Source organism: Thermobia domestica, chromosome 11, assembly GCF_964235325.1.
Source record: "Thermobia domestica chromosome 11, izTheDome1.hap1.1, whole genome shotgun sequence".
Lineage (NCBI taxonomy): Eukaryota > Metazoa > Arthropoda > Insecta > Zygentoma > Lepismatidae > Thermobia > Thermobia domestica.
The window spans coordinates 211,947,894-211,974,809 of NC_137464.1; the positions used below are offsets into that span (position 1 = coordinate 211,947,894).

The 26,916-nt window shown below is 35.1% G+C and overlaps 2 protein-coding genes across 4 annotated transcripts in view; one reads left to right on the forward strand and one right to left on the reverse strand.

Annotated features, from left to right (window-relative positions):
* LOC145664708 (B9 domain-containing protein 1-like) overlaps positions 1–3,604 on the forward strand; it is a 41,891-nt gene extending 38,287 nt beyond the window's left edge. The window contains exon 6 of the mRNA XM_081731574.1: positions 3,103–3,604. Coding sequence (XP_081587700.1) covers positions 3,103–3,266 — 164 coding nt within the window. The 3' untranslated portion in view covers positions 3,267–3,604. The remainder of the gene's footprint in view (positions 1–3,102) is intronic.
* A 5,402-nt stretch (positions 3,605–9,006) lies between these two features.
* LOC145664706 (uncharacterized) overlaps positions 9,007–26,916 on the reverse strand; it is a 118,625-nt gene continuing 100,715 nt past the window's right edge. For 2 of the 3 annotated variants that reach the window (XM_081731572.1, XM_081731573.1), the window contains exons 3-4: positions 26,283–26,420; positions 9,007–9,691 (exon numbers count right to left, since the gene is read on the reverse strand). In XM_081731572.1, the coding sequence (XP_081587698.1) occupies positions 9,462–9,691; positions 26,283–26,420 (368 nt within the window). In that variant the 3' untranslated portion in view covers positions 9,007–9,461. Of the gene's footprint in view, positions 9,692–24,056; positions 24,190–26,282; positions 26,421–26,916 lie in introns of all 3 variants that reach the window. The other variant, XR_014127509.1, reaches the window with a different exon arrangement.

Below are 26,916 nucleotides of genomic sequence, written 5' to 3' on the forward strand. Positions count from 1 at the left end.
TCTTCTTTCCCGGTCCGAATATTCGTCTCAGGATTTTAGTTTCAAATACTTGCAGTCTGCGTTCTTTCCTCAAGCGACATGTTTCACAACCATAAAACACAACAGGCATGATTATCGTTTTATATATTTTAAGCTTTAAATTCCTCGACAGAATTCGCGACGACAAAATACTTTGAACTGAATAATAACACGAATTTCCTTATTTCAGTCGACATTTAATTTCTTCATGGATATGATTTTGATCTGGTGATATTGATCCCAGATATTTGAAAGTACCCACTTTGTCGAAAGTATTATTTAATATTTTAACGCATCCATAATTTGCCATATTACGATCCCGGTGAACTTCCTTGTATTTAGTTTTCTCTGCATTTACTTCTAAACCAATGTCGCTGCAAGCGTTTAATAAGGACTCTGCATTTCTTTCTATTATTCTCCTATCATCCCCTATTAAATTTACATCATCAACATACGCTGTAACCTGCTGAATACAATTCAGCTCTAGGGGCTGGTTGCTATCTTTAATTTTCCTTATAGCGTACTTCAGAACAAAGCTGAACAATAATGGCGATAACACATCTCCTTGTTTCAGGCCATTCTCGACGTGGTAGCTCATGGACAAGAATTTTTCTGCTCAGACTTTACTTTGGGATTCATTTAAACACATTTTAATTAATCTAAATAGTTTTTTCGGTATTCCGAATTCTGTAAGAATGTCGTACAATGTTTCCCTCCTATGCGAGTCGTAAGCCTTTTTAAATAAATAGCTGATGTACTGGGCAGCTGATGTACCCATTTCTTTTCGAGTATTTATCGAATAGTAAATATCTGGTCGATAGTTGATCGATTTCCCTAAATCCACACTGATTATCTGCGATAATTTCATCTGCGTATGGAATCAGTCTTGTTAATAGAATGTTAAGAGAAATGTCTCGACAATTATTACATTCAATTTTGTCGCCTTTCTTGTGAATTGGAACAGTGATTGATTCTTTCCACTCTTTTTAAATGTATTCCATAGTTTTTATCTTTTTATTTTAAAAAAAAAGTCTCGTAATGGTATGTTGAATTCCTGTCGTTAAAAATTCAGAAACCTTCAGGACTGGGTAAACCGTGATGGTGGTTATAAGTCTAGGAAACTGCACGATCAGATGAACAGTCTATTACAATATGATCCATTAACAGAAAATTTGGTACTTTCCCGATTGTGAACAAGCTTAAGGAACAGTCAGTGCATTATAAAATTCGGAACTTTACCGATTTTGCAGATTCCAAGCACCTGATAGGTGGTAACATTATTACATATGTGATCAATGAATGAAAAATTTGTTCGAATATTCATATAATGTATATGAAAGTTAAAACTTAAAAATTTCAAGACTGTACAGCAGCTTTTAAGATTATTATAAATGTATTTCTTTCATGTTTTATTTTTTTGTTTCAAAAAGAGGGTGTGTGATATTTTAAAGTAAAAATACTACATACAATTTTGCTAGTTATTTGTGTATCTTCTTTTGAAAAAACTACTTATTTTTGTGTAGAAGAAGTTAAAAAATTATAATATATATATATATATATAGGTTAATCCTTTGGAATTCATAATGTAAATATGTTAAAAATTCTTTTCGAAATTCGTGGTTTATTTTAGAGGTTCTATATTATAATTTACATCAACCACTAATCAAATGAGTTCTTGTGCTGTAGAGAAGCGAAACAAAGTCTGCTTTATCAATTTAAAGCAAAATTTCGGGAAAAGCCCAAAATTTCCCAAGCAAAAAAGCGAAGCAGAAAAAACGCGAGTTTTTTTTTTTTTTTCAAAAAAGCCGTTTTTTTTTTCGAGCCCTTGCATCTCTAGCCCCGTTACACAAATCAGTAGCCCGTGAAACAATCTTCCACGGAAATTACCACGGAGAGGACTTCAAGGAAAGTTACACTCGCTGTGCTGCAGGAATCCCCCGATTGGTGTACCAGGAAAATCCACGGATCCTTCATACGATGGGCCAGCAACTCAATTGAGCATTTTTATCTATGAACGCAGCCATTTGTAAACTCCTAGGGCTGAGATTCGTCCGTAAGGCCCGCATACATCATCTGCTCCCGCACCACATTACAGAATGAAAAGCAAACTGCAGGAAACTACTGTATATGAAAATCACCTTGCAGGGTCCAAATGGCAGATAGTCTTCATAATGGATGAAGATACTCTGTCCCACTGTTGGTGGTTATTCGAGTGCCGACATATAGTGACAATGATGCAAAGGGCCTCTGCAACTTTGTTCGCCACTGCCGGAAAGTTCCGTGTGTATTTATGGTTGTTATGCGCGGAAGTTGTTGATACGCCAGTTAAAAAAGCGTGAAAGTGAATCCAAAATGCATACTTCCAAGAATCCATTGTGACATTTATCTTTCGAACCGACATATTATAATTGTACAGTGCGGACACCAACCAGGTGGGGATCCATGTTGACAAGCTGCCAGTCATGCCATCAAACCATCCCGAACATCTCTGAGTTTTTATCAAGAAGTGGAATGGAAATTAGTAATTCGTGTCATTCCATTTTGAGACATACCTGTGAAGAGCACTGAAGCCTGTCCAATGAATTTGTGTGGCTTTGGCGTGGTGAAAAGATTGTCTTCAACATCGGCATCCACGCCCCTTTTCTAATCTATGAAGAGCTTACAGGAAGGAGTGGGACCGAGTTCTCTTGCTTGTGCTTCGCCAGAGTTTGCTTCGTGGAAACTTCATGCCGGTCGATAGTCTACAGTACAGGAGGTCCAATAAAACACCATCGGTAATGGCAGCGAGTTTCTCCTAAGATGAGTACCCTGCAAAATGTCCTATATAAATCGAATAACCTTATTTATTTGTGTGTTTGTTACCACGGTGATTTGAGATGCTTGGCAATTTTCTTTTTTTCCGATAAAATCATTTATTTATTTAAGATTTTCTCGCTAGCAATTGTAATAAATTAAAAACAAGAAAAACCTTCCAGTATTGTAAATAAGCCAGCATGTCATTAAGACATACATTAATTATATTAATCTTCGAAGGTACGAAGCTGCTCTTTCTGAAATGTTACATTATACATTTTTTTCTTTCAGTTACTCGTGTGCGTTCGCAAGGATATGTGTTTACCAAGTTTAATGTTGTTACGAAAGATATGAAGCGCTTGAACTATGATACAGGAGTGGAAAGAAGTTCAAGAAATGACACTACAGTGAGTTCAGTGACAACGGACATGAAAAACATGGCACTATCAGAATAGTTTTTTTTTTCTTTTTGTCCGGTGAGTGACTAATCAATTAGAAATCTAAGTGCAAAAGAATTTTATTGTGATTAAATGGCGTTAGTGCTTCAAAAAAGTGACTGAAGTAACATGAGAAAGCTTTGTTCTGCAAAGACTCGTAAAAATGAATAAAAGCGATCCTTTCCAATTGCCTTTCATTGTAAATAGGTGGAGTTTTGTGTGTTTATGTGATATGAATCAGACATTTATTATTACGATTTTCTGGAGCAAAAGAGCTAAGCGAATATCAAGGTGATTTTTTTTATATTGGAAAAACTCAAGAATAAAATCTAATCGCTGGATTATAAGAACCTGAATTTGAATCTCTCTTTCTCTCTTAGGCAAATGTTAATTTGAGTTTCCAGCGGCACGATTAGTTTTCTGTGTTTGTTTCTTATTCTTGGGACACCACTATTTAGATAGCTTCATACAGTTATTTTCGATTGCTGTTTGGTTCCATTGGAGTTAATGTCCTTTTCAGCACCTAAGTTTAACGTAAAATCCAAACACATGACCTCCCTCCGGAAATCGAACCCAGGTCTCCCACGCCGTAAACGCGTACACTAACCATGTAACCATGAAGAAGCTGCAAGTATGTATTAACAGTTCACCATTCCTTGTAGATATTTTTAAGTGAATTCCGTCAGTCTGTTTATCAGAATTTTTTTTGTCGGTTTTCCATCATTGTTGTATACCTATTTGCATTGTACGAAAGTAATTGGATGACGACGGTAGGAAATTCATTATACTCAAAATATTCTCGAGGAGTGAATTGCGTATGCAAAATAATTGCCGAATGCTTCGTTGTGCTTGAAGGAAGCCTCAAACAAACACACACACACACACACACAAACGATCTTGTCATTCAGCTAAGTTCAAGGAGTGAAAAAGTGCGACCGGTCATATAGTTTGTATCCCGTTTTTTTTGGTTCGCGTGCCGATGCACTTACCACTCTGCTGCTCATTCGTTATCCAGATCAGCGATACATCTTTCACGCTTCAAGTTTATATTCAACCATTTAAACTACATTGTAGTGTACCACAATCCACAACTGTAATACTTTGGTAAGTCAGTGTACACATATATTACTTAATGCCTTTGACGACTGAATTAGATACAATGGTTAGTGCACCAACATGATAAGCAAGAGCCAAGCGATGCACAGATGCCTCTAACCCTACACATATAAACTAGTAAGATTCATTACTACATTCAAGTGTAATCCTTGGCCCAGTAGTACATCTTTCACTTAATACTATTGGTTGTTTCCTCTATTTCTTGTATGTTATAACTCACCATATTGCTGATAGTCAAGCGTTGAAATACCTGCCTACCAGTTAGGAGACTAGGATTCGAGTTCTGCCTAATCCAGTGACTAGATTTCTTTGTTTTTCGAACTCTCCCACACACGTTATTTTGTGAAAATGAAATAATTTATAATTTTTGATACATGTAAAAGAGTTTTATGTACGCAGACGCACGTAAGATATGTTTTGCCTATTGTTGAAATCAATATTGGCAACGAAAAGAAGAAGTGAATTAAAAATTTAATATGATACAAGGTTTAATTTCTTTACGAAATCCTTCTTGTGTTACTTTCCAGTGAGTTTGTTTTATAATACATAAGTTTTTGTGGATGTTTTTACCATATAATTCATTAGTGTGTGTTTAATTAGTGTGTGCAGAAATTGATTCATAGTAATAATAGTTACTACTTAACTCTGTCTTTCTATAATTTTCTAATATAGTTTTGGCAGATTCATCTGACTACACCGCAGGATGGAGTCCTTTACCTGAAAATCATTTCACATCATAAAGTAATATGTCATCTTGTACTTTTGTATCTACAGAATTGAGTGAGTATAAGAAACAGAAGTTAATAAACAATATTATTGCTCTTCAAAAGCTCTTGATGTGGAATAGCTTCCTGTAAAAACTTAAAAACGAGAACTAGTCTTCTTCGTGATTCACGAAGTACAACACAGTTTTTGAATACACTATACATTCACCGTAGATTTCACTTTAATAAATTCTGTGAATCAATTACTGATAGCCGAAAACTGCGTTGACTATAACGTGTTAAAGTCTTTGAATAGCACTTCTTATAAGCTATATACGCCTGAAACTAGCTTTGACAACAAACTGAAATGCCATTAATCTGACGGTGTTATGCATCAATTAACCAAGCGCCATTTTTCGATTTTTGGGATTTTTACATCAGTGAGTAGGAAACAAGGTAAATAATGTAAAACATTGTTTGAAACCCTACTATTTGCTTAAATTTCAGGAAAAGCTATTCGACTAAGCGCCAAGAACTGGATCTTAATGACAACATGTTCGTGTTTCCTTAAATATCTCAGAACCATGTTTTGGCGCTTGGTCAATTGATGCATAACACCGTCCAATTTTGACACGTATTATTAATAGTTGCAGAATTGATGTAAAGGTTGCCAAGTCCCACTGAGCGTTGATGTGAAAAACTGGAAGGTAACCCAATCTTGAAAGTAATTAAATTCTGGAAATCTGCTGCTTAATCATTTTATTTTACCTGTCGATAACGCAACGTATCTGTAATTTAGCCTGTAACAAAATCCAGCCACAACCATGAAATCGCATGGATAACTGTCGGTGCACTGGCAAACAAATTGGCTGCGTCCTTTTGCATCGACACCTTCTCCCCCAGTCGATCAGATATATCCACGTCTCGTCTACGGTGACTACCAATTTTTTGCCGGTATCTCGTGCTGCTTTCTGTAGTTACTTTTCCTTTGCATTACATGACTGGCTTTCAGCGCATGAACATCGTCTTATGAATCACCTTAAGAAATAATTCTTGGATGGTGGAGATATGTAAATTGGTTTGAGATATGGTTGTCGGAACTTTATCCGACGCCGTCGATGTCTTGATTTCGCACAACACCGATAGTATCATCTTCAGCTTTATTGGAAACCATTTTGGATATTGGTTAGACAATGGTACACAGTCTGGGGACAGTCGCGCCGCATATCGTTATACTGTGGCGTTCACAATGGAGCAAACTACAACAAATCCATGTTCGTAGCATTGTTTACATATGTTGGAATAACTAAAGTATGCATCAGAGAGTGTTATAATGTAGCCTTTCCAGAATCGAATGTTTCCAGAACCATTAAACTTCGCACAACGTGAGTATTTTTAGAACTACCGACATTACTATCTTAGTGGTGAAACTTTCACGTTCTTATGCTGCGCCTGCTACGTACCTTGCTCTTTATATTTCGTCTAAGTGGCAACTTATCATATCACCCTCTTTGTATGCAAGTATTGTGTTACTTGTTACCTGAGATAATGATGAATTTTTGCAGAAGATTATGCTTTTTAAACTGTTTCGGAAATATAAGAGTAACAATTATCATTACATTTGAAATATTACATGACATATTGACAAAGGTCGGAGCTTACGGGTAATACAACACTCAATCCTGAAATAATAAAGTATGTACATCGAATGAATACCATCTACTAAGATACAGTTGTTAAGCACGCTTTGTTAAGAGTCTCATCATTAAAACATTTGCAAATTGAAATAAAATTGGTTTATTTCTATACAGTGTCACATATAACTAAATTATTTTACCTTTTATTATATAACATGATCATTATCAAAAGTAATTGTTATAAATGAATTACGGGATCTTGGAAACAACTGTACAATCAAATATTGGAAAGTACATGAGATAGGCCGTAAAGCAATGCGGGTGAAAAAATGTTGTTTCCCGCCTAAAAATACGTTCTCTCTAGAATCGTAATTGAATCTGAAATAAATAAGTAAATATGTTATGTGCATCATTCTTTGCAAAAATAGTACAAGAAGCTTGTATTTAGATTTTTATTAGAATTTATTAAAATACTAAGAAACTAACCTGAGTTTGTTTCAAGAACTAGTATCTTACAATACTATCAGTATTGAGCATCACATTTTTAAATAGGCAACAAACGTGCAGCATAAAAAATATTACATTTCCATTTTATTAGTTGCACGAAGTAAAACGCACTTCGGTACATACTTTACATTTTGTACTTAAAAACAATAAATTGTGAATGCTTGAGTGTTGCTGATCTATGGGAGTAGTAATGTATATATATATATACACACACAATATACGACGTATATAAACTAACATTATTGTCAAGAGTGGAAAGATCAGTGTAAGAATTCTTTACGCAAGTTACCTTCTTATATTAACACTAAAATTGTAATTTAACTTGGTATATGTTTACATCTAGATATTATTATGATTACTATACTTGCAGCAAATATTTCTACAAGAAATTTAAGCAACGTAATCGTCACTATTTGAATTCATTTGTTAAGACTTTCTCCAGAAGTCTCAAATTATAATTACTTAACTTCGAGCGCAAGTTATCAGATAAAGAAATATCTACGAGGGTAAATCTACTAAATCTACGTATGGAAAACATACCTCTATACTTTTAGGATTAAGTTAAACAGTATCTACGAGGACGTGCCGGAAGCTCTTATCCTCATTGTGTTGTTGATGTGCTACAGTGTGTAATTTTACACGTTTGTTGATATTATATCTTAATAATATGCATGTCTTTTTCGGACCCTGTTAACTCGCAGTAACACTCATGAGACTGTAAGATATCATCCTGAATAAACTGAATAACAAATCGTGATAAGGTTCCTTCATTGTCGAGACAATCTGCACAAACAATCCACAAAGAGATCAGGAACAACTAATCATGTGAAACTGTCAAATAATGGAAACAGAAATTCAGACAGTCTCACTATTCTCCAGGATGGACCAAGAAAAAAACCTATCTGCGCGATTTAACCAAATATGGTGGTAAAATTGCGGAGTAGTGCTTTAAGATATGCATATATATTGCACAATTTCTTATACATGAGCAAAGTGACCACACAGTGAGTTTCTTGATTCTCAAAACATTTTGAACTTGCACTACAAAAATAAGTGAATCATTTTGAACTGATGGTGACATGAATAAGTATTGGACGTGTACCTCTGTTTGACCTTAAAACCGAAGAAATGAGCTAGATATGGAAATATGGCTCATTGCGCATCCCCAAAATTGTGTAATAGTGTTCTGGCCTGTATTTCTTTTGGGACAAAAAAGACGTAATATTGAGAAAAGGGTGTTCAATAAAGGAACGAGGTGCAGGAGTTTGCTATAAAGCTATACGAGATACTCTCAAGGAATATATATGTATTCCTACGGTAGTTAACTGTCAATGTAATTGAACAAACAAAACGAACCTTCAGTGTGAGCAACTTATTCTCTTTACTCTTCTGACCTGGCACTGTCATACTGTTCCTTGTCTCCAAATATGAAGGAACAATTACAAGGAAGACCTTTTCAGGATAATAAAGAGATTGGCACTACTGTCCTTCCAAATCTATGGACCTGTATAAAGTGATGATAAAGGATTCTTGTACAGGTGAAAGTTGGGAGAGAAGACCAATGATAGCAGTGGTAAAAGGTAAAAAGAAAAAGAAGGTACGTGTGCTTGTATCTTCTTGCTCTTTTACGATATATGATATGATACTCGTACTAATAACTGAAGGACTGAAGGGGACAGTTCTTAGTCAAAACCAGTGACAGCTCTTCACGAAAGTTACATCGATATATATATATATATATATATATATATATATATATATATATATATATATATATATATATATACACCTACAAGAGTCGGCACTGCTCTAAACTAAGATTTGTTTAGGATCGTAATGCATGAAAAATAATCCTCCAGTGATATTAGAATGTAAGGTACATATATAAGAAGTACTAGGGTCTGTGAAATAAATATGTAGAGAAGGAATATTTACTGAACTATTTTTCAAATCCTGAGCACATCTGGATCATAATGAGGGTAAAAATTTCCTGGCCGTCCCTGCCATTCAAATTACACATGTTAGTTCTTCAGGGAGTGGTAATTCGGGCTTCTAACAACGTTTCCACATTTACACACAAAAAGTTCGTGGAATATACTAATTTCAGCCTTATTAGGTAACCGTCCTTACTCTGGAATTAAATTATAGGAAAAGGCACACTTATTCCAGGATACAATGTCAGTTTATATTCCGTAAGTTCCTCTTACAGATGTATTAGATACTTTGCAGAAAATATTTACACTGTTGAACTAAGTCAAGGATAGAGGGTTGTATCTCATTGTCTTTGAAAGAAAGATCCAAAGCACACTCGCTAACAGACACACTGATACTCCACTCCACCCAACATCTAGACTCCAGCCAGTAGCAAATATTCTTGTCGTATAATACTCGGGTGTTATTTGAGCGTCCAATACTCCACAGTCTTTCTTCGATTTTCGCTTGAAGTGTATAATAGTAAGGGTGAAAATAGCAAATGTAGCTGAAAAAAAAAAAAAAAACAACAAAGAAAATAATATTTTATTAAAATTTAGTATATAAGTTGTGCTATACTATAATTTAGTATATAGTTTCCAACCGTCGAGTTTCATTTGACATAAAATTCAGAACCGAAAGTGTGAAAATTGATTAATTGTATAAATTAATTACAGATCTGTAGTTTCAATATCAATATTACACTAAGAAATAAAATGGAATGAAGTAATTTTAACTCGAAATATGAAACAATGAAATGTATTTCAACAAGATGGTCTCATTTTTGTTGTATGCAAAAATATTAGTTAAAAATACATTCTCACAATATAAGTTATATTTCTTGTAAACAAGTGTTCTGCACAAAATATCATATTATAGTAATTTTACATTATAAATTAAATATTATAGTGATTTTATCCAAATATCTGAGTTCTCCAGTAAACATACATACCCAAAACGTTTTTTTTTTTTTTTCATAATCAAGATTTTTTTCTATAAAATTTAAGAGTCGCTTACTTCAGTAAAGCCAAATATACACTACAAGATAAATCTAGGAAATGACTTAGGATTTATCCTTGATAAAATGTTACGACATATCTCGTAGGAAATCCTACCCTTTTGTGCCATACACGTGAAGAGTTTTCCTGTCTGACGTTTTTCAATATTATGAAATAGTTCTATTTAATAAAAATATAAAATTGATGAATTCCTATGCTAACTACACTACACATCAAAGTTGTTTTGTTTAAAACAAATGATTAAAACTTGTTTTAAACAATTGATTTTGTTTATAACAAATTTTATATAAGTTTTAAACAGTAGCGGATCTAGCCCGGGGCCGGGGGGCCAAGCCCCCCCCCTTAGTTTTTTGAGTGACACATATAATTGAAGCTATTATTTATATGTTTTTGAAAGTTTATAATAAACTCATGATATACCTATCATAGTCTGGATTCTGGCTGGCCCTCCCAGTTTTCACCTTCTAGATCCGCCACTGGTTTTAAACATTTTGTTTTAAACACGTGTACTTTTTAAGACTTGTTTTAAACATATGTTTATTTTATTTTATTTTTCTAAAAAATCTGCCAGAGGAAGAAAATTGTCAAAAAGTGCTTCCCATTCAGAAGAGTATTTTCTTCCCGTATGAATGTTTTGATTTCTCGTGGCTAAGCAGGTCAATGTGGTGATCTACAATTTATTTTTCCTCTTTTTCTCCCTTTGTTTCTAGCGTTTATTGTATTCTTTAAAATTTATCAGTTAACTTGCGTGGTCGAAGGTTGAACGACTTGTAGAACTGATATTAAAAATAAAGAAAAGAATTATCATGGAAACAAGTTTTTGTGTTGTATTCAGAAAACAAACAAAAGGTTCTGAAATTAAAATATCGCAAGCATTCGTTGATATAGTAGCCTACATGTTGGTTCTCATACGGTACATTCGCGAAGTGTTCCCTTGAGATTCGTGTAAAATTGGTTCAAATGCAAAGTTCTCCACTGCTTAATGTGTATTGTAGTAAATTTAGCGGCCCATACCGGTAATTTGCATATTTATGGCATCCGGAATCCAATCATACACTACTATAACACTCTTTGATCTCTTCGTGGCTAAGCGGTTAGCGTACGCGCATTTGGCGTGAGAGACCCGGGTTCGATTCCTGGCGGGAGCTCTTGTGGTTCGGATACCACGTTAATCAATAGGTCCACATCTCGTATAGACTCGCTACTGAACGGGACAAACTCAAAATCAACTCAACTCAACTACTATAACGCTCGGACACAAAATTGCTTTAGTTTCTTTAGATGTCACTGGACATGAATGTGGGCATATGCAAAACAAATTGGATCAAGTACTGCTACTCTGACGCATGTTATCCACCGCGGTCGCTATCTTGGATCCGCCATATTGGATTTAACTTTCGGTTTTTCAAATGGGAATAGATGCAAATGATACACCAAATTCATGTACAATTTTCTCGGAAATTCATTGGGGTGGTGTATTTTACCGTAGTTTGTACATTTTGGAAGATATTACATGTTAAATCCCTAAAGGCACTTTGTGAATAGATATTGCAGATTATAAATTACGCTTACGTTTTTGATGTTGACAAATCAAAACAATTTCTAACTGAAAATATACTGTAGGTATAAACAAACTCTTTACAATATAGATGTCATAATCTCATTACATTTCTCTGAATGACTGTTATTACTTCCATGTTATACGTACTATAACAAGGATGTATTGTATTACGGTCAAAATGCCTAATGTAAATCCAGATACAACCAAATTTGTATGAAGACCTACCATTTCCGTATTGACGTCTGTGTGTCTGTATTTATGTACGTCCAGAGAATGTTTTATCAACGATAAATCACGTAATAACGTATACACACGAGGCCCTGCACAACTTCCTATTTGGTTCAATATTCTTGAAATGCCTGACATTGAACTTGCAGTATCTTACAAAAGATACAAGCTACGGTGAAACTCACCACACCAATGAATTTCCGATTACATTTTAAATTTGTTTGATGTGCCACTTGCATCTATCCCCATTTGAAAAACCGAAAGTTGAATCCAATATGGCGGATCCAAGATGACGGCCGGAGTAGGTAACATATGTCAGAGAAGCATTACTTGATTCAATTTGTTTTGCATATGCCCACATTCATGTCCAGTGACATCTAAAGAAACTAAGAGCAATTTTGTGTCCGAGCGTTATAATAGTGTATGATTGAATTCCGGATATATGAAGGATCATAAATATGCAAATTAGCGGAATGGGCATCTTAAATTAGTACAATACACATTGAGCACGGAGAATTTTGCATTTGAATCAGTTTTACACGAATCCCGAGGGGATAATTCATGAATGCATCTTTTCAGTCTCCGTACAACTTGGAATCGTTTAACATGAGTTTTATGGGAAGAAAAAAAGTACATTTGGAGCAAATTTATTAAAGTAACTCAAATTCCATCAGATAAGAAAACGACCATACGAGCTCGTTACAAACCGTGAAAAAAGAAATAGTTCTTTTTTTAATTCAAAGAATGAAGAATCATTATGAAAAATGCAAAGCTGTGAGAAAACTGGAAACCCAAAAAGATGGTAGAAATGTTGATCCGAAAATTGCTTCTGATGATTCTAACGTCAATGATATAGTTGAGATGCAACTAGGAGCTTCAGGTAAGAATTAATTTTGTATCACCAATTTCTTTTTCACTATAAAGGTATTATGAAAATTTTATTTCATTCCTCTCCCCCACCTCCATTCTAATTTTTTTAAAAAGCTTTACACCCTGGCATAGCTTGTATAAAGAGTCCAGGCGAGAAAGCGCAAGGTATAGCAGCCACCCAAGTAACTAACCATTAAAGCGTGATAGTTATTGTTACATCATTGCCAAGCGTCAGTGAGGCTTCTGGGACGACTTGGTCTACATTTGTTCGTCTGTCTGTGTGTATGCACCACGCTTCAGGGCGCAATTTTCAAGTCTTTTGACATTACATTTTGAGGGTAGAGGCACGAGACGTTTAGAATTTGCTGTATAGATTTGACTGCGATCCGACGTAAAATTTCAAAATTAATGGTTCGGATGCCTCTTCAAACAATAAGCCCTGTCCCATATATTCTTGCTACTGATGTGAAACTATAATCAATTAAACTAAACAAACTAATTTTATGCTTTTCGAACAAACTTGCGTTGCAGGATAAATTTGGCTCCAACTCAGTTTTTTTAAAAAATATTTTTAGATGCGGGGTGTTCAGAGCACAAGGGATCCAAGGCCCTATTTCAGAAAGGTTCACTTTTGCTCAACAAACGTAGTATCTTTGTAGCCAAGAGTGCGTAACAAAAAACCACGTGAAAGGGTGTGGGCTAGAGTTTCATAGGACAACCGCTAGAACAGGGTGTTGATGGAACGGGGAAACAGAAGGGCTAATTTCCCCCGCCTCGCTCATAAACTTTAAGGCCCTTATGCAGAGTCGTTTTGACGCATGATTAGTGCCATACTAAAGAGTTCGACTAACATATGTTTCTTGCACTAGTCAGATCTTTAGTATGTCTCTAATCATACGACAAAACGACTCTGCATAAAGCCCTAAGATATTAACAGTATATTGTGTACGCTGCAGCGTGAGAATGATTAAGTCAAGCTCTGAATGGCATAGTCAATGATGCATAATTACGTTTTAAATGCAGAGTATGTCAAAAGCATACACAGACAGAAAACGTCATATCTTCGCAACCACGCATCCGAAATGAAAGAAAGAAAAAAAGTGCAATTTAGAGTTTTACATGATTGCCTCTAGAGAGGGGCGTCGTTAAGGGGTCATCCGCCCCTACACCGAATTTCAGATTTTGCGGGCAGTAATGCAGATTTAGCAACCTTTTGCTGAGCAAAGAAAAAAAATTGAAGTCCCTACGCTGAATAAATTCGGATTTTGACCAGTTATAAATAACACTGTTCAACAAATTTTGATCGAAAGTATGTAAATTCTTTGAAATTGCGATTTTTACATTCATTTAAGCATAATATGAAAGAAAATGATAATAGAAGAATTTTCTTAGCTCAGGTTGTGAAAAAAAAAAAACACCCTTGTACAACAGTAGCTGTATATATACAAATGTATTAATATTAATAGAACATTTAAGCAAAATCCTTGTAAAAACCTACATTTCACTTTTTTTTATCTATTTCACTGTGATGTGATAAGCTGGGGAGTTAAGAAGTACCCTAACCTATAGCTTTCTATACCCTTGTACTTCCTTTTTCAAAATTGCGCAAATACCAGTTTCACAGCGATACAGAAAATAAAGTAACCGTGGTCAAGTTAAACATTAACAATTCCGTAATAAAAATCAGTATTAACACAAAACATGAAAAATATGAACAAATACCTTTTCGTGCAAGAACTACACTGCAATGTAGACAAAAGTTTCAAGTGATCCCTTGTACAGGATTAAGTTTATTTTATTTTGAGCGTCTTCGCTTGGCTTGCCTTTTGTAGGTTACATCTGGAGCATCCCTTGCAATAGTCCAACAGTAGTCGGCCAATATGTTAGAACTCCACTTTCCCTCATATCTCTTCTCCATGGCTGCAATATCTTGATGGAAACGCTCACAATGTTCGTCACTTACTGCTCCACAATCTTCAGGAAAGAAGTCTAGATGTGAATGAAGAAAGTGGAGTTTCAGAGACATATTGCAACCAAGATTTTCGTAGCACAATAACAACTTTGCTACCAGTTGTTTGTAATTTGTTGCTCGGTGTCTTCCCAAGAACTGTGAACAAACACTCTTCAAGCTTTCCCACGCAGCTTTCTCCTCACCTTGGAGAATTTCGTTGAACTTGTGATCTTTGAATAGTTGCCTAATCTGTGGCCCTATGAAAACACCCTCTTTAACTTTGGCATCACTTAATCGAGGGAATTGTCCTCTTAGGCACTTATAGGCCTCATCCTCTTGGTTCATGCTCTTAACAAAACTTTTCATAAGACCTAATTTAGTATGTAGAGGGGGAAGCAAAATTCGGTTACGATCTACCAGTGGTTCATGCTGCACATTTTTCACTCCCGGCTGAAGAGTTTCTCTGGTACTCCAATCACTTTTGCGGTAATGAGATCCACGATCTCTACTGTCCCATTCACATATAAAGCAACAATACTTTGTATACCCTAACTGCATACCTAGCAACAGTGCTATTACTTTAAGGTCACCACAAATGAGCCACTGCAAATCGTAATATTTAATGGCTTGAAGTAAACGTTTCAAGTTTTCATAAGATTCCTTCATATGAACTGCGTAACCTACAGGAATTGAAGGAAGTTCATTTCCAATATGTAAAAGCACTGCCTTTAAACTCACCTTGGACGAATCTATAAAGAGCCTCCACTCCGTAGGTTCGTAATTAATTTTAAGTGCCCTCATGAGACCATTTACATCTGTACATGCCACAAGTGTGTCTTCCATAGTAAAAAATGAAGTGAACGTCTTCTCCCTATTCCGATACACTGAAATATTTACTTTTTCCTGCAATAAATTCCATTGCTTTAAGCGTGACGCTAAAATTTCGGCTTTGCTTTTCGAGAGGTCCAAGTCTCTGATTAGATCACTTAGTTCCTCTTGAGTAAGTCTATGTGGTTCACATGGAGGTTCTTCTACAGCAAACGTAGGGTCCTTCGAAGTACTTGATTCAGGAGCTTCAACTTCTTGATCATCATCAGCAAAAAGATCGTATTCTTTAGGTGGGTCAGGAACAGGTAGTCCTTCTCCATGTGGAACAAGGCGCATTGCAGAAGGAATGTTAGGATAGATCAAGGCCCGCTTCTTCTTCGTGGAAATTCCCTTCTTGACGGAAGGAACCATACAAAAATAAGTCTCTGATGTGGTCGCTTGGCTCCCTCCAAATCATGGGCACTGCAAAAGGCATTGAGCGCCCCTTCCCATTAATCCAATTTCTTACATTGCTGGCACAAGTGTTACACACAATGTGGGGTGCCCAAGATTTATCTTGGTCTCCAATTTTACAACCAAAGTAATATTGATAGGCTTTTCTTATTAGTGGTGTCATAGTCTGCTTTTGTGAGGAAAATGTCACTTCCCCACACACGTAGCAGAAGCTATCCGCACTGTTTACACAACTTCGCGGCATTTTTGTTTATTGAAATCCTCAAAATGTCACTTGAAATAGTTCCGACAACTATTTAAAAATATACATTCGAAATACCAGTATTTTTGCGTACTTGTTGTATTTTTATGTCCTGCACTACACAAACGTCACACCCAAAACGCTGATAACTGCACTAAACCTGTCTTTTCTGACAATAGCAGAACACTACTGAGATAAGGAACACAACGAAATCAAGCGTTCATATAGTTTCTCCAGTGTTGCCGGATCAGTGTAACATTTTACCCCAAACGAAGCGAATATATTTATTTTTAAAGCGTTATTATTAGACATGCCTGTAAAACGAAAAGTAGAGCTAATATTCGAAAATAACTTTTAAATTCGTGATTAGCACCACAAAATCAATAAGAATTAGCTGATTTTGTTCAATTTACATTTTCGTTGTTGAACAGTGTAATCCATTTTCATTGGTCGTAAGGAGCCAGACCCCTATAGGCCTATATTATTTTCTTGTATATTTTTGGCCCAAGAATTTCAAAGATGGCTCTACTTTCGAGTTTCGACCTGCTTAAAATTCTGGAAATTGGGCCTAAGCAACTTTCCAGTTTTGATCATCTGCATTTAATCCGTATTTATTCGGCGTACGGACCTAAAACCTCCTTGTTCTGTTAGACACTGCTTATCGAAAGATTTCTAAAATTGCCTTACTGCACCCAGATACTGAAATTTAGAGTGGTGGTGGGGGCAGCTGCCCTCTTGCCCCACTGACACTCCCGTCAAGTGGTTGTCATATAAAACTATCCGACGCCCTTACACGCGGCTTTAGTTATGTTTATTTCGGACTCTTGAATGCGAAGACATTACGTTTTGAAATAGAATTCATTTGTCTAAGTAAACCTGAACCTTATTGAAAATGGACTTGGATCCATTGTGCTCTGAACGCACAAAATATTACGTTTCTTCAATGAATTATTGACGTTAAAACAACCAATTACAGAAAATATTCTAAGTTAGCACAACGTGAAGTGTGCTTCGAACATTACTTTTCGAAAATTTATTATTTTAAGATAGTTTTGTTAGCATCAGTGTTCTGAAATAGTAATCAAATTTTGCATCTAAAATCTCACTTGCCTCCACGAAACGCGAGCTTAGCCCTTAAGGGCATAATTAGGAAACTTTCAGAAGCATTAACTTCGAAATGACGTGTTTTAGGGCTAAAATAACCGCACAAGCGTATTTCTAGTAAAGTTTTAGCCTTAAAAATGCTATATGACTCCATTTGCATATTAAATATCGAATACCAATCAAAGATAGCCGCCATAATGCTTGATAGCACTATTTGATGTGTCAGACCACTTCCAAGTTTCATCATTCTCCCTCAACCTGGTCTCAGCCATAAGGGTAGCGAGGACTTTCGTTTTACCATGTATATGATAGGTTGTGTGAAATTCCATAGTAGGTAATTTTAAAATCTACCTAAAAAGTTTATTACAACCCAGAAAGTACTTATGAGAGTCATTGGCAAGAGGGTGTAATAAATGGTGGTCGTGATATGAAATAAGTTGAAAATTAGTAATCTCAGCCGGATCCAGGATTTTCTGACGGGGATGCACCAATAACTACAAGTACATTTGAATTAAATCTGATTTTTAATGCCTTTAGGCATTTGTGCTGTGAATGAGGAATTGTCTTGAAAATGCTCAGTATCTGGTTTTGGGAATCGAACCCACGACTTTCCGAATACAAAGCCAACGCTTTATCAACTGAGTCACGGCCACTTTGTATCAGTATAATTTTCAATATATAATTAGCTTGCTGCTTTTGATCGGGAATTTCTTTAATCATGGACACTTGGAATATGACAGATACTTGTATCGTACAGAGTCCTTATGAAAATGTCCCTATATTCACTGCTAGCTTCTCATTTAGATAGTGCATATTTACAAGGACCGGCCTTACTAATCTATGCTGAAATATTTCGCACCCAACATTGGTCTTAACCAAGATAAAATAAATGAAAAGTTCGGTTGCAAGTAAAGAGCAAAAAGTCTTAACGAATAAATTCTTACACGATTTTGAAATGTTTAAAATCGTTTTAAACTGTTCAAAATGTTTAAAACTTTTTGTGTGTGTGTTTTTAAACATTTTGAACATCTTTTTCTTGTTTTAAACACTTTTTGTTTTTTTAATGTATTTCCCAACCCTGCTACACATCCTACTGATATTAAAGGAGCAGTTCGAGATAAAAACAAGTTTGGTGCAATAGAAAGAGTAACAAAAAAAAAGAGACCCGTATTTTTTTATATCTTAATAGGCCGTCTCGTTCAGCTTCTACAGACATTTGTTTTTGATGAATCGTAAATGCTGACGTCATTGGTGGGATACGCGAGAAACTCAATGTGAGTCAGCAACCACTCCCTTGTACGCAGCTGATAAACCTTTAATAGTGCATTGGATTTAATAGATTGTGTTTTGGATTTGTTAGTTGCTCTGTGTTGAATTCTTGAGGGAAGTTTTTGTAAGTTGTTTTTCCTATAGCATTAATATATATATATATATATATATATATATATATATATATATATATATATATATATAAAGAGTAGAGAGAGAGAGCAGTAATTACATTTGTTGTGCGAAACAGTGTTTCATCCAGACATGTTTTTATGTTGGCACTGTCTCCCGGAGCTCTGAGAGATTCCCCCGGAGGAGACCAAAATAATACGTCTATAAATATAATAGTACTATGTAAAAATAATGTGCCTCTCCGAATACTAAGTGTCTCTTTCTCCCCCCCCCCCGGATTTTTTTCTGAAAAGAACACTAGTGTGAAGTAGAAAACACGTGTTAGTACAGTGCGTGCTGTGTCTAAGTGAAATAGAAATGCCTAACACCTGCTGTGTTTTCGGTTGTAATTCTTGTGTAATTGAAGCTGAGGACGTAAAGTATCTTTTCTTACGTTTCTAAGTCGTGAGAAATCACCAGATCGATATAAATTATGGCTCAAGAAAATCAATGGGAAAAAATGTACCAAATAAAATCACTCGTGTTCCAAACATCTTAAAGAGCCTGCCTTCGAGATGTCAAGTTTACTAAAAGAAAAGTTAATGCCAGTGGTGGATCTAGACTGGGGCCGGGGGCCTAGGCCCCCCAGTTTTTGAGTGACAAAATTGATTTAAGCTATTATTTCGATATTTTTGAAAGTTTTTAAGAAACATGATATACATATCATAGTCTGGGTTCTGACTCCCCCCCCCCCTTGAGTTTTTACCGTCTAGATCCACTTCTGGCTAATGACAGGGGAATTATTTACACGCAAACTGACAAAGAATGCTGTTCCAAGTATATTATTGAAAGGTTTAAAATCCGAGCCATTGAACAAGCACCGCTCTATGTCCAGTTACCAAAATACAAATATCGTACAAGACGCAATTGACGGTTGTAGTCAAGACGAGGCATTAGAGGGTAATAGAGACGATGTCACTCATGATTCTGAAGATACTGCTTTAAAAATAAGCTATACAATGTGAATTAGGGAGTGAAATATACCGGCTTGTAGAAGGAATCAGTGACGATGACTGTTCCTCAAGACATTGATCCATCGTTTAATTTCTCTGTATCATGTGACAATGATGATGAAACGGGTAATGAGAGTTGTTCCGTGGACAGCTATGAGAATACAAGAAATTTAACCAGTGAAGTGTTTTTCGTATTCTGGCAAACTTTACAGATGTTATTTCATTTTTGCTTCATATGTTGTGCTCCTGTACATACCTTGAAGCACAAAATTATAGGGTCAGCGTTAAAAATTGCAACAAAACGTGAAAATGAACATACTTATGTTTGGGAATCGGAAGAATGATTAAAGAAAAGGTACTTGGGTGTTGCAGCAATCTCGTCCGCCATCTATTTACATATTGGTTTCGATTTTTTTTTTTTTTTTGAAACGCTGAACTCATGCTTTATAGGATACGTTTTATAATATAAAAATGTTTGTACAGCCCACCATCAGATATCATTTTCTACATGAAGATGATATTTGTAAGTCTTTGCAACCAGTTCTGGAAAAGGAAACCGCACTTAGAACGTGCCACCGCACCTCTCACAAACGAAATGCTTGGCACTGTGTAGTATGTATTGTAAGCCTGCTCTCGCTCTTTGCCCACCTATGACGTCATCACAAAATCTTTCTTCCTCTGTTACTCGCTAACGACTGAACGTATCGCGATGAAACGAACACCATTCCTGTTAGAATTTTCAACTCTACAAATGGAAATAAATTGTAAAAAATGCATTTCTAAGTCGAACTGCTCCTTTAATACCAGACGCTCTATTGTTAGACACCTCTAAACGAGCATAAAAATCACAAGGGTGCTGGTTTACTTTTGGCGCACCACATTTTAGAAATTTTACCGGTAAAATTCAATACTTTGCATGACAAGAAATATTTTTAAAGAACAAATTTCTACAGGCAATAGAATTACACGTATTTTATGTTAACAAGTGTAGGGTTACATGGTATTTTACGACGGATAAAATAAGTGAGTGCGTATGAAAGATGACCGGTAATACTATTTTCCCACCACCGGTGTATTTCTCCACAGTGAACAGAAGTTGTATTGTACAAGTATGTTTATAAGTGGAGCACTACTAGCATGATACCATGACAAGTGGTATTCAAACTCGTATCATAGCCAAAAACCACTCGTTTTTACCATCTTCGCTGATGCGCCTGCTTCCTTCGGACACCCCCCCTCGATAACGCTCATCCTCCCAGCTCTGCCCTGCCTTGACTTGGTTAGGTAGAATTCATGCTTTTCTGTGGCCACCTAGCACATGTTGGTTTCTGTTTTGCACTATAATTTTTTATACTATACGTCCGGACACCGTATTTATACTCAAATCGTAAAACAATGGTAGTTTTTCAACAATTGTTTTAGATGGCCCCCCTTGAAATTTATCTATGCTCTATTTTACAATTTTCATGTCGCTAAGCGCAAATCATTTAGGAAACAATCAGGAAATTAGTGAAAATTTATAATTTTTCAATAATTATTTCGAGTGGAGCGCCAAAAGAAAATCTGCACGATCAGAAAACAAATTTCTAAAACTCCTTATCAATTGTGTTTTCCTTGTTTTGTTTACACTTTCTCTCACGTTATGTCGTTTAAATCGAAATCCTACGAATTTTCTTTCCGAAACAGAACGTGCTCTAAACAAGAGAAATCTTATAGGATCGTTCACAACACAAGAAATGACATGCATTCTGATACCATACACGTTGAGATTTTGACTCTAGGACAAATCGTGAGAGATTTCCTAGGATCTATCCTATAGTGTATAGCATACCTAAAATCATAATTTAACTCTTACTTTACTTAACTTTACAATATTCATAGGTAGATAGAACAAATGACCATGGACTCACAAAACTCTCAATAAACTCCTTCCGAATCACAGAGTTCCGTATAACACATTTTAAAAAATGTTTATTTAAAATGTACTGTAAAATTTGAGGAGTATTTGGATGTGTTATTAAATAACTTAAATCTAAAGATGTACTAATGATTGTTTTACATTGCATAAATAATATACATGTACTTATATTATACAAAACTTATTATCTAAATAATATCAATTTGTAAATCTGATAATTTAGAGCATGAACCTAGAATATAACGCAGATTTGTTGGTGTTGTCATTGTAAATCTTGTTGTAGGGTTTTATTACAGTCTTCACCAAATATTTGAAAGTTAATACAGTATATCCTATATTTAAAGAACGTGCAGGTCTAAACTATTAGTATGCATGCCTGGATCGCTATTTACATATTTTTGTATTTCTATTTACAATTTCTTTCAGTGGAAATTTGTTTACTTATATTTCCATATAGCTATGAACTAGAAATTTTCATTCTTTTACTGTAGCTAGAACTTGAAGAGATAATGCACTAGTTAAAGCTTGTGGAAATACCTTATTAATTATTCAAGTAATTTTTTACTTTTGTAGATTTCGTGATATTGTACTTCCAGACCGGAAGAAATATTCCAAAATGTCCTAAATGGAATATGCTGCTCTTGCATACTAGTGTTGGAAAAACTGAAATTCAAACCGTACAACTAACATACAAGTTTCCACTGAGTTCTTCTTAATTTACACAACTTTAGGTTAATGACACACACAAAAGACTGCAATCAAACTTTGATTAAGCATTTAAAATGATTAAAAAAAAAAAAACATTCTTTGTAAAGGTAAACTAGAGGGAGTTGGAGTATTAAGGTATGTGCATGCACGAATTCAGATTTTGACTAATTATTTTTTGTCGAGAAGAAATACAGTTATTTTAGTGGCGTTAATTATTGGAAAGAACTTTTTGTACTGGACTACGATATACATCGATTTACGAGGGTGATTCAGAAAGTAATGCCTCCAAGCCCACTAATTGGCCAATAGTACTGCAAACATTCTGAACTACTTAGCATTAATGCACTGATGTTTAAACTATAGAATGTCATTTGTTTCACCTTCGTATCTCTTCTCGTTCCGGAGTAATGGACCAATCCATGGCATCCAGTGGTGACGCTATCAGTTGCCATTGAATTTCTGACTGCGGAAGGAACATTCATCGCCGGTGACGAGTCGTGAATACACCATTACGACCCGGAAAAGAAGTGCCAGTCGATGGAGTACCGCCACACGTCCTTTCCTCTACTAAAAATGTTCAAAGTTGTCTTATCTGCTGGCACAGTGTTGTTGACATTCTGCCTCATCCTGCCTATAGTCCGGATCTTGCGCCCGGCGACTTTTAGCTCTTTCCCAAACTTAAGGAGCACCTTAAGTGCCAACGCTATAGTTGTTACACGGAGGTAGAAGCAGCAGTTCAGCAATGGTGTCGCCAGCAGCTACCACAATTCTTCGCCGATGGCATGAAAAATCTTCTTTCGTGTTGGCGCAAGTGTGTTGTCCGTAATAGGGACCATGTTGAAAAATGACGCCACCATTTGTAGTTGACATTACAAGCTTTCCACTGATGCCTGTATCGGTTCTATCTGTCAAACACAAAGATATTACCTTGGAGGCATTACTTTCTGAATCACCCTCGTAATTTATTACGATAGTTCGCGTAAAATCGAGTTTGAATTTGCGTAATAAGTGTAGTTAAACATTAGGGCAGTATATCACCGAACACTGGTAAATGTGGTTTTCTTGATCCCAATTGCATATAATGCTGCAAATCCGAAAAACATGTGCTGTGATTTAAACTAAATCCGGGGCCACGAGAACTAAAATCATTCGGTTCATCTACAGGGATCCTAAAAAGGATAATGTTAAAGTAAAATCTAAATTTATTACTAAATTCTATAGCTTGACAGTGCTTGAAATTTGTTTTAGGACAAAATCAAAATTTTAATTCTAGACTACGTTTCATTTTCACTTGGACTATTGTTTTTATTACTTTAATTGTTACTATTTAGATATTACTATATATTCTATAACATTTAAACAACAATTCACTAGAGGATGACACCAATAAAGTTACAAAAACACGGAACAATGACAACGACATAAAAGTAAAGACAATACATCATTGTGAAGACACCATACTCACATTTCTCTACAGGAAAAAAAGGGGTACCAAGAAGTTAAGTGGGGATGTCACACATTAACAGGACAAGAACAGCCACTAGACCAAAGCATACAGGACATTATTCACACATATATCGATATAAACAATCTACCTACCGAGAAACCAAAACAGATGATGATAAAATTAGCCTAATGCAATAAAATCATTAAGATATTCTTGTTACAAAATGAGATTAGGAAGTTAATTGGTGATGTGTTGATGAGAAATGATGGTAACATCCCCTTGAACCTGTAAAAATAGAAATTTCAAGTTTCAAATATAATATTCGTAGTACTACAGTTCCCAGACGTTGGGCACATTTTGGTACGAGTTCTATTTAAAAATGATAGCTTGTTAGTCGTACGCAAGGAGTATAGAGTCTAGCATGTGAAGCCTTCCTTTTTCAAATTCTTACGTTAAAATTCTATTGATCATAGTTCTTTACTAGTTAAGTTAAAATTCTTAGGGCAGACTGGAATGCTACTGAAATGTTTAAGAAGTTACTTGATAGCAAAGCAGGAAAGCCAATTTACAAAGGGGAAAGGGAAGTTCAGCAGTTTCAAAAGTTTAACTTCAAGTTATTATAAGTAATCAGATTAACGTGCTAGTTGTAACAAATTACATACTTTTCAAGTATCTGCTTGTCTGTCAGGTTAATTTTCGGTAGCTGAGCTGCCACCTTCTTTGGACTCATGAAAAGTAGTTTGATCAGCTCAAACAAGAGCACTTTCTATTGATATTCAGAGATTTTTAAAAATATATCTTGCAGAATAGTAGCATACGTTTGCAAGATTATTTTGACAAAAGTAATTCGAAAATAAACATAAACGATTCTTGAATCGACAATGTTATTCCAAAGTGTCAACGAAAAAGAAAAAGATATTCTCAATAAACTCTTACATTGCACTGCAAATACTGTTTCTATTTCCATTATATTTCAGTCATTTCTATGACTATGATCTCATGCATGTGCGATGTAAGCTGAGACTATCGCTATAATTCCAGTCAAAATAATGTTCCTTGTCCTGTAAAGAGAAAACAGTCCCCAAGTATTCCAAAAACCACATTGACTTTGAATTAAATTCAACATTTGTAATTTTTAATTCAATCACTACTTTGAACTAACTCTTATCCACGAGGTATGATCATAATATATTTCAGTATCTCTTAACACAAGTCCACTATGGACAAATTATATAGTTTTTATAGCGGTTAATTCCAGGAGTGTTAACAGTTTTTCAGAGAGCCTAGTACATTACCCTACCACAAGAATTACGTAACAACCATTTACACTATCACTACTGTACTTTTCACTTCAATTCAATGTCATTTTAAAGGATATATGGCACTGAATTGAAATGAAAACTACAATGGTGATAGAATTAGTGGTTATTATATATATATATATATATATATATTTTTTTTTTTGTTTTTTTTTGTGGTATGCTCTTCAAAGAGCTGGTAATACGCCTGAAATTAAACCCCATAAAAACTATAGAATTTGTTTAAAATGGACTTATGTGGTGATATATTATGATAATATCTGAGAAATAAGAGTTTAGTTCGAAGAAGTGATTGGATTAAAATTTACAATTGCTGAATTTATTTAAAAGTAAGTGTGGTTTCTGGAATACCTGGGGACTGTTTTCTCTTTACAGAACAAGGAACATTACTTTGCATGAAATTATAGTCTCAGCTCACATCGCACGTGGATGAGATCATAGTCACAGAAATGGCCGAAATATAATGGAAACAGAATCTTAAACAGGCATTCATGGTACAGGGTAAGAGTTTGTTTTAGAAAAATGCTCCCTAGAGCATATTTCAGTAATTATAAAAAATATTTAGTTTAAACAGCACTAAATTCAAGTTATTTATTTATTTATATTTTTATGTATATTTATGTATATTTTTAAATAACTAGAGGGACTATAGTATTAAGCAAGTCATTTATACATTCAAATTTTGACTAATAGCTTTCGCCGTCCTGTTTAGCAAGTAAACTTCTCACGTGTAAATTTGAATAGTGTTTGAACATTAATATAACTCTCGAGTTCCACAGGGATTTCATTTGGGCCTCCTATATATTCTTTACCTATACTGATGCAACCCTGCGTTAATACCCTGCATGTTTATGTTTGCAGTTGTTCACAAGTGACTGTTGTATAAATGAACGATTTGGACTCAAGAAATCTAGTAAGAAATGAAACTGAAAATCATTTCTGAAATAGGAAAAAAATCACATAAAATTTATCATTTTTAATATTGATAAAATTGAATTGCAAAGAACATTAGTATTATAAATAAGATAATATCTTTTATTGCTCACACTTCATACACACCTGCTAATAAATACATGACACCTGTAATAAGTACAGCGCTGATTTGATGTTTAACGATTCCGAAGATTCCAACGACGGCAGAAGAACCCAAAATTATAAGACAAACAAGAGCACATGATATGGATAAGTTTTGCATTCCTGAAATGAAATAAAACACATGTATATGATAATTGGTTAACAGAGAAATATTAGTAGTAACATGTTTAGATGATAGGAAACACAAATGTGTTACTTATTTGTAAGTTCCAGTATGTAACAAGAGAACCGATTAAAGGCAAAACCAAACTTTGATTCCCAACATTTTCAGTTTTCGACAAATGTTGAAATGTAAAGCCAAAAATGAAGAAAACAAAACCAACTTTCGAGGGTATATCTGTAATGATAGGCGTCGAAACCTGAATTTTAATCAAGTCTTCTTAAGGGTAAACAGTGTTATCTGCATAAATTTGAAACATATATCATTCCTAATGACATGATCATCCTGGATTAATAAGTATAACATACACTCCTGTCTCTTTTTGTGTAAACCTTTCATCGATTACCCTTAATAGACCAATATCATCTCTTTTGCCCTTACCTCTCCTAAACCCGAACTGTTCCTCCTTAACTTCTTCATTTGTTCTTACATACAACC